The sequence below is a fragment of the Rhagoletis pomonella genome, unplaced genomic scaffold (assembly GCF_013731165.1).
Source record: "Rhagoletis pomonella isolate Grant_MI unplaced genomic scaffold, Rhpom_1.0 Rhpom_scaffold_00007, whole genome shotgun sequence".
NCBI classification, from domain to species: Eukaryota; Metazoa; Arthropoda; class Insecta; order Diptera; family Tephritidae; genus Rhagoletis; species Rhagoletis pomonella.
In genome coordinates this window covers 34,138,842-34,148,599 of record NW_023458561.1, presented here as the reverse complement: position 1 = coordinate 34,148,599, position 9,758 = coordinate 34,138,842, and the positions used below count along the sequence as shown (strand labels likewise).

The 9,758-nt window shown below is 34.1% G+C and overlaps 1 protein-coding gene across 1 annotated transcript in view; it reads right to left on the bottom strand.

Annotated features, from left to right (window-relative positions):
* LOC118742658 (amine sulfotransferase-like) overlaps positions 1-9,178 on the bottom strand; it is a 10,221-nt gene extending 1,043 nt beyond the window's left edge. The window contains exons 1-3 of the mRNA XM_036474894.1: positions 8,833-9,178; positions 418-550; positions 22-349 (exon numbers count right to left, since the gene is read on the bottom strand). Coding sequence (XP_036330787.1) covers positions 22-349; positions 418-550; positions 8,833-9,098 — 727 coding nt within the window. The 5' untranslated portion in view covers positions 9,099-9,178. The remainder of the gene's footprint in view (positions 1-21; positions 350-417; positions 551-8,832) is intronic.
* Positions 9,179-9,758: the final 580 nt, after the last annotated feature.

Genomic DNA, 9,758 nt, shown 5'->3' with positions numbered 1-9,758 from the left:
TTATTTTCTACCTTTACTCACTTTTCATTTCCTCGAATGACAAATGTTGCAACATTTGCTCCATTTGTTCTTCGCTTATATTTTTGCCTAGAAACTTGCAAATATCTTCTATAACCGTTCGCAAATCCTCTTTCATGCACTCAAAACTAGTGTAGTATATCCAAGGTTCATTCCGCAATTCATAAAATTCAGTTACATGTTCAAAATCGTCAGTTGGAACCGTTTTATCTTCCTCGGTGTATTCTAGGGTAAATTTCTCCAGCGTACTATCCATATTGACGCCAAGGCTGCGTAAGTGATAGAAACAAGAAACAATGTAGTCTTTTGGATTGCGATAAACATAAACGACCTATAAAGGAAAAAAAATAAGAATTCCCATTTGGTTATAACAAGCATTAAAAAGTAAGAATACTCTACCTTAGGTTTTTTGTTCCATAGCTGTTTGGGTAGCAGCGGCAATGGCATGTGTGTTTTTATAAGACGCGGTGATTTAAGCGCTTCCACTGGTGCAAGAGCATGATTTAAGTCGTGGTGTAAGATATAATCAAATCTGTTAAAATAAATGTTTTTATACAAAGAGTGCATACATACATACTATATTTTTATATATCCATATATTGAGCTGCATGTTTTTAAAATTACTACTTGACTTTAAAATGCATTTAGCTTGAAGTAATACAAAGTCAGTATGTTTCTTTTACATATGACTTTTCATGCTGAAATAGTTAATTGCCCACAGTTAGATGATTTTACAACTACACTCTAAAAATTTTTTGTTTAAATTTACGCATATTAAGATAGGTCACCAGTTTCCTCTCTTTATTAATGCAAATTTACACACCGGGTTAATTAAATTTGAACTGCCTGCTTACTTTTACTTATCATATGTGTGTATTCTACATACATTTCTAACTTGTTTGTTGAATTCTAAGCATTTATTGTTCAAAAATTCACGCTTTACACATAAAATGTTTAAAATTTGCCCTAAAAAAATTTTGTTTAAATTTACGCATATAAAGAAAGGTAACCAGTTTCCTCTCCTAATGTGAGCAAAATTACACACCGTGTAATAAAATTTAACACTAACTTGACTTTTACTTACCAAATTTGTCGCATAGAGCAAAATTACACATAAAATGTTTAAAATTGGATAAGTGCGAGTGTATATTTACTATCACATTTTTTGCAACTTTAAACATTTCATGTGCGTATATTTACACAGATTCTGGTTGAAAAATAGACACTTTTCAGTAGTAGTTTTACATGCACTTCTTAGAGTGTAATATTGAAATATTTGCAAAGATATGTATCAAAAGTGTAAGCATTTGGTTTATCTCAATGAGGTTGCTAGGTGATTATACATCAGTTTAAAGTTAGTTGCTGCATAAGTAGAAATAAACTAATTTTTCTGAGGTAATTGGTTGAGCTACGCCGTAACTTTTTTATAAACAAAATTAACAAAATACAAATTTTTTTCCCCAAGAAACCTGACAACCCTCATCGAAAATATTTTCGGACTAAAGTTCTCAAAAATATGTGCATATCTTTCATTTGATATCCATATTGCGATTCTTTAGTTGAATTTTGTAGAATTGAAAATAAGTGGCAGCCTTACACTAATATCCTAAGGGATAACACCTAGTATACTGGCAAAGCATTGTTTAAGAGCCTTCTTTTAGTGCCCATTAATAGTAATATTGTACCTTTATTTTCTACAAAAAACTAAACCAATATGCAATTCAAAATAAGTGGCAACCGTATTCCAAAATATTTCTGAATCGGGGATTTTTAAAATCCTTCCACTGGATACCAATATTATGGTGTTTTATTTAAATTGTAACTAATTTCGAGGAGGTGGCAACCTTATACGAATATCCTCGGAGATAATACTAATTTAAATATCCTTAAAATGCAAAACCTTATCTGTATAAAAAATTTCATAAAAAGTGTGTTTTATTTGATTATCACAAGCAAATAGCTAAGCCATGGTCATTTAAAACCAAATTAGCCCCTTTCCTATGTTAGACTAATTTTGAGAATGGAATATTTTAAAAAATATTCAAAATCAAGTCTTTTTGATCGTTTTTTTTTTTGTGCGTGTGTCTGCTTCACTTCATGATATTAATGCATACGATTTACTTAGAGCAGCGATGGGCAGATAGATCTTTTACTCTGCACGCATCTACACCAAATGTATAGAAAACTTAAGAGAGCTTTGCCCGCGGGCATAGTGGTGCCCATCACCGACTTAGAGACTTAGAAATTCTCAGTTCATATGCAGTGTTTATCTCTGCGGGCGATGAGGCATGGTGGGAGATAACTATTTATCGCATTGGCCTACTTTGTAGTAAGCAGACATGCATGCAATTTTGATCTTTAATCTATATAGTATGAGTAGTCCACTTGCAAACAGCGTTATGTGATTTTATAATAGTAAGCCATAAATTAAAAAAAAAAAAACGTCTAGAACAACGAGTAACATCCAAATTATATATTTCTTTTTATTATCTGAAAATTTGGATAAATAAGAGCCTAATAACATTATAAATCAAAACCGCAGTGTGGTAGTTTTTGCAAATTTTATATATAGAAATTAAATATAGCGAGTTTTGAAACAGTAAGTTTTATATAGCCAGCTTTTTTAGCTTTTCGCGTTCTCTCTTCCATGAAGGTTTGTCTGCTTCTTTTTTAAGACGTCTTCCACTAGGCGTCGAAACTACCACGTTTTCTTGCAGTTTTCTAAGTTCATCAGAAGATGGAGACTTTTGAACTTGTGTAAATACGTACAATAAATATTATAGCGACTTTTGAAACTGTATATACAGTATACATACAGTAAGCGACTTTTGCTAGAATAGCTAACAATTAATGCTTTTTTTTCAAAATATATAAGGATTTTGCACTGAATTGTTAGTGGACATGAAACTACTTAAAATACTGGTACGTTAACCACCAAAAACTTAAAATCAAAAAAAAATTTACATAGCGCACCTTGCAAGTGGACTACTCATATATAAATGCGAATGTCTGTTTGTTTATTACCTTATAACTTCTGAACCGTGGCACGGAATGACACGAAACTTTGCACACTTATTTGCTTTTACCCCGGGAAGGTTATAGGCATAAAGAAAAATAGGCAGTACTGGAAAAGAGGGCGTGGCACCTCCTATACTAACTAAAATTTTCATGTTGTATATCTCTTGAAATATTTGTGGTAGAGCATTGGAACTTGCTGTCGAAATAAATAAAATTAATTCCAGACTCATGGAAAAAAATTGGCGGTGTTAGAGAAGGGGCGTCGCAGATAACATAGGCGTGGAATAATTAGTCAGTCATAACTTCGGAACAATAAGTCACATGAACTTGAAATTTGCTATGCAAACATAATATATTATCTATGCTAGATGCTTATCTTAAGGTATATATATATAAATTAGACTGTGAAAGGGGGCGGAAAATCCCAAAGGCGTGGAATATTTGACCAGTTATAACTTCCGAACCATAAGTCACATAAACATGACATTTGGTACGCAGGCATATCTATGGTAGGTGCTTATAGTAAGGTAGCACTCAACACAGGCTTGCAATTTTTTATCAGCCATAACTTCGGAACCACAAGTCACATGACCCCTTTAATTCCTTCCGGCGTGGGGTGAAACCCGCGGGTAAAAGCTAGTCTATATATATAAAAATGAAATGTTTTTCGTATGACGGCGATGCCTGACCAAACCGCTGAACCGATTTCAATTCTGTGTGGAAGGTTTTTCGATTTAAAAAAATTTGAGACTTTTTGTTGCTGTTTCCGAAAAATGAAGAATGCTGAGACGTCACGATTTCATAATTTTATAGAGTTTTCTGTACATTAAATGTCACTAAACTACTAAACGGCTAACCCGATTTGGTTCATATTTCTAACATATGTGAGTACCTTGAAGGGAAATATTTCGACTAAAAATTTAATCGGTAGGTGGCACTGGTGTCCGGATTTATCTAAAAACTGCATTTAGTTGCAGATTTGGCTCATATTTAGAACATTTGTTAGCCAATTGAAAAGGAGTATTTAGACTAAAAATTAAACGATAGGGTGCGCTGGGGTAGGAATATTCCTAACGTTCTTATACAGTGGGAGTGGAATGATGGATATCTACACATATACATACGTCACAATAAAATGTTGAAACCCCTTTTTTGAGGGCACCAATATATCTCTGAAACTTTGCACGGATGCATGAATTGTAAATACCTTACTTACGGAGAAAGCTGGAAGCTATTGGAAAAGGGGGCGTGGCACCTCCCATACATACTGAACATCTCCTAACGCTTTTCTCTAGAACCGCTTACGCCAACGTCCTGAAATTTGACACAGCTACATAAGTTATCAGCAGGGAACGGATTTTTAGGACGTAGAAAGCTATAAAAAAGGCAAAATAAAATAACGAAAATGGCAAAAAAAAGGCAAAACAAAATAGCGAAAAAGGCAGGAAAAGGCACTAGGTATTGCAAAAAAAGCAAAATAAGGCACCAAAAAAAGACAGAAAATACGAAGAACAATCAAAAAATACATTTATTTTAGAAATGTTTGTATTACAAGTAAAAAGAGAAAAACTATGAACTAGTTTCATTATTTGAAAAATTTGTACTTTGAATCTTTGACTACTTTATCCTTTCGAGTTTCTAACTCATAAAACTTTAATCTGTATAGTCGTAGTAATATTGAACCACAAGATGCATTTTGAAGTTCTCTGGCAGCATTTTCATTAGATTTTCGCGAAGAAAAGCCTTGAATGTACTAAATATGCGCTCGACGTGATTTAATACAAGTGGCGCCCAATTTGAATATGGAAAATTCAAAACTTTAATATTATCAGGAATAAGGGCCTTTTCCTCGCCCTTTACAATTTTATCCACACCCCTTATTGTCTCCAAGCCTACGCTAGCTGAGAAAATGGCTTTGAATTTTTCCAACACCAATTTGGCAAAAGGTCCCTGCGCTTCTATAAGTATGTATATTTTTTAATCTTAAAAAAAAATGTAAATGCTATAATCACTTTTTTAAAGGTAGAAAAGGCAAAAAAAGGCAAATATCTTAAAAAGGCAAAAAAGGGCAAATATTTTAAAAAAGGCAACATCAAATGTGTATATATGGAATCAGGGAAAGCTAAATCGTGGACATTCTTAATCGAATATACTCTATCTCTTTAGCAGAAAAAAAGGCATTTTCCATAAAATCCGTTCCCTGATTATCAGTAACAAACTTATGGCGAAAAGTGGCAGATATTGGAAAAGGGGGCGTGGCACCTCCCATACAAACTGAAATTCTTATATCGCTTATGGCTGGAACCGCTTAAGCCAACGTCCTGAAATTTAAAACAGCTATATATGTTATTAATGCGATGCTCACGACGGAGAGTGGCAGGTATTGGAAAAGGGGGCGTGGTACTTCCCATACAAACTGAACTTTTCATAACGCTTATCCCTGGAACTGTTTAAGCTAGCGTCTTGAAATTTGACACAGTTACAATGTTGTCAATAACGAACTTGCTTACTTGCTGCCTTCGTTAGCGTACAGCCATCGCAGGATATCTGTCAGTTTCATCCCAAGCGAAATGTTCATCGCAGAGAAATTTTGGTACTTCGGCATGTCATCGCACAAGATTTCATTTCAAAAAGTGCTTACGACGCATAACGAAAATTACTGTATTCGCAAAAATAACTTACTCCACGTTGTTTTGAGCATACATATAACAGAAAAACACAACTTTATCAAAATCTAAAGTTAAAAAAAGCTCTGAAGCTAACTTTTTAACAGTTCACCCTTGCGATGAACGGTCTACACAAGCGAATCATCGCCAGAGATCTATCGCAAAACATGAACAATCGCTAATGGGGACAGCAAGTTACGTCTAAAAGTGGTAGTTATTGGAATGGCTGCACCTATACATATATTTACATATACATAGATAAGCAAGCATTGGATTGTTTCTTTTTAATTTTTGGGAAAGGGTAAAATTTTTTGTGGAAATTTTTAAGATTTTTTTTAATTTTGCACAAAGTATGAAATTAAAATTTGTATGACTTTCGTTATTCGGACTGAACTCAAAAACCACTGGATAGAGTTCAGTCAAATTGTCGGAGTTTATACCGTTCACATATGGTCCTATTATAGACTAACTACTAGAAAACTCGCTTGGTGGCACTGGAGTTGGGTCATTTATAAGGGTCGTATTTAATGACCGATTTCGTTCAAATTCGCAATGTGAGCCACCTGTATGATGAATTCGTTTGCAAGAAAGGGACCTACTGGGTGGCGGTGGAGGCGATATATTTAGAAAATCCTTATTTTTAAATCAACCTGGTTGAAATTTATAATAATCATTTCATGATAAGGAATGGTTTTGCAGAAAAGAGACCCAAGGATGGCGCTGCAGCCGTAATATATAGAAAACCCATGGGTGTGGCCTGCCTTGGCCCTATGTTTATTTTATGTGAATTTACTTTCAGATGGTTAAATAAAATTGTGTACGCGCACCTTTGTCTGACGCTCTCATACACCCTTAATGCGATCTTGAATTTACCTCCGATTAACGAAATTGCTCGGTGCGGCCGTTTTTGTAGCAGTAAGACTCAAAGAAACCAGTTCACAAATATTAAGACGAATTATAAAAGTGGCGAATTGGCTAGGAAAGATTCGACCACATCCGTCCAAGAAGGAACACGGTTAGTATATCAATGGCTTCATTTGAACGATATTCAAGAGATCACACGACTCATTTAGCCAATGTACGGGAAAACTTTTCATCCTGAGGGGCTGCGAGGATTCTTGGCCCTCTTATAACAGAAAACGTTCATCTGTTCTCTTAGGCTTCCTTATAAGGACTTTTATTGGCTTCCACATCGGACCAATGTTGTAGTTGCAAGATCAAGGGAGATTATATACGCTTGGCAGAGATCTCACAGGTGGAAATAAGACCATCACCAAAGCTCATGACATCGAAAGGGGTTAGTATTCCATATTGCATCAAAGAGCTACTATCTTTGGCCTTTTTTACTGTACAGACCGTTTTTTATTTTAAATGCTATTTTTGCGTTGGCCCACGCCAAAGTTCTTATTAGGCGTCGCGTTTTAATTTTAGATTAAATTCGATAACCACTCCCAAAAAAATTATTTTTAGACTAATAGAATTATAGTGAACATTTTAATTGCATTTAAGAGAAGTGAGTATTATTCCGTATTTTTACAGCATCGGTATTTCTTTGGGTAAAATTTAAATATATTTTTTTACTGTTCTATGGGCAGGTTGACAATATAGCGATGAAAAAGTGGCAAATGAACTACCTTCTTTTTTGTATCATGGCCGTAACAGTATAGCATCAGAACTGTATGAACGAAATATTGTTCATTTCTTTCATTTTCTTAAATTTTCATTTTATTAAGTTTCATTTTATTTTATATTTGGCTATTTTTTGTTTTGTTTTATTTTATTTAAGCATGTAATTTTGATTTATATTATTTTGTCTTTTAGAAAAAAAAAACTAACAAAACATAAATGTATTAATATAAATCTATTAATAGCTGTGTTTTTTTGCACGCATATACATCTACGCTGAACGTGTAAAGAAAAACAATCATCGAAAATTTCCATTTCAAAACAAATAATTTTGATTTTATCGACAACTATTTATAAGGGCATATAAAGTTTGTCACTTAGAGCTCCATACCATTTTTAAGCGCAGATACGTATGGGTGTAAAAAAACACGCCTAATATAAATCGAAACCAAGCCATTTGATGGTTTAGTGAGCAATTTTCCAAAAAGCATACCAAACCTGTTTGACATGCAGACAACATAGAATACAAATAAATAGCTCCAAACCGCACTCTTACTTTCCCATTATTGTTTATTATTTATATCAGTGTTGCCAAGTTTTTAATTTGAAAAAGCACTAAAACCCAAAAAAACATCGCGTTTTTCTCGAAAAAAGCACCAAATTTCTATTTGAGTATTTAAAGGACTTTGTATGCATGAAAAATTCTATTGTAGGGATGTCAATTCAAATTAGTAAGAATCAATGTTTCTTGCTCGACGGTCGAATTTATTCTGTTTCCTATAAATTTCAAATATTTTCGTCCAAGCGACGTTAATAGGGAATTTACATGAGGCGATTTTTAGTTAAAAGCAACAATCGCCTGGTGTAAACGGCCTTTCAACTAATCGCTTTCAATGAGGTTGGTCGGCTACCTACTTACGTTCAAGTTTTGATTTAACTAATCGCCTGTGAAAGTTGAATCATGTAAATTCCCTATAAGATTCTTGTTCTTGTGTGTCCAGCGTTGCTATTTCGCTTGGATGTAAGCAAAACTGAATTATTTTTCTTGACTGTTTAAATGTGTTACTACCTGAAAGATAACGAAATTCGATTTCCCTTTTTAATCTGTCTTATTTTTGTGTCAAAAAAGCTGTTTACTCTTCAAATCCCACTTGATTTCGATTATTCTCTTTTTTTCAAATGGTTCGTTAGATAATAATTTTACTGTTAGGAGATGTTGTTGCTTTTTTTAATAGTCGGAAAAAATATAAGGAATGCAGCCCAAACTAAAGGGCTAAAGGTCGATTCCCATTACAGATATACATATACATTTTGCCCCCCTTTTTTTAAGATTTACAGATCTGGTGTCTTCAAGCCAAAAAAACAAAAGCACCAAAATACGCCCCAATCACTAAACTCAAAAATTTTTGCGTTTTGAATAAAGAAACGCACTAAATTTAATGCGAAAAGCGCCAAGTTGGCAACAGTGTGTATGAGTGTTATTAATTGATTTCCCCTCTCTTACTCCAAAAACGGCGTTCTCACTTCCAAATGCTCATTGCGTGCCGTCTCAAAGTCAAAATCATTCAACACCAACCACAACAATTCTTGCATCCAAGTTGTGCCACATTTTGGCAGCGTCACCAGCCAAACATCATCGTCTTTCACCTCCATATCGTGCACCTTATCAACGAAGGCTTGACCGCTATTTTCAAATAGCTTTCGCTTGGTCCAGTCTTTGTTCAACAAATTAGTGGGATAGCTTTTAGCGTGCACGGGAACTTCTTCCATTTCGAAAAAAAAGAGAAAATCAAAATAATTACTGTGAAACTAGGCAATGTCTACTCTCGGACACAGTTGAAGTACTACTATTGAAATTTATTGTATATTTTTGTTGTGAAGCCCATCGAATCCATTTGTGCATTCTTACATACATACATACATACTTATTATTGTTATCAAAATTCGCAAATGTATGCGTGGATTGTGTACAAATTAAATGTACGCATTAGGGTGAGTTTATTTTGAACATACTCTTTCGCAAAGCTGTGATAGAATAGGGTAATACTTAAACTCGTAAAATATAGGTTATCTGCAATGGTGTACAAAGTCAGCACAATACTTTTAGGCATTTTAGAACATGACTACGTCGAAGTTTTCATCGTATGCGTGGGAAAAATTTTTGGATGCATGGCTGCGCGATGATTAAACTGTTAAAAAATTGTAAACACCCTAATGTTTTGATGCTGGTTTTTGTTTTTATGAAAAACAAACACTAACTACTGAGGTTTTCTTTGTTTGTTAATTGCTAACTATGATAATACTTAAGTAGATTCTTACATAGCAAAGACTACATACTTATGTTTACAATTATACCAGATCACGTAAGGAGCACAGTAGCCATTTGTAATCGTATTAAGGAAAAAAGTATACCGATTTGACATTAGCTTA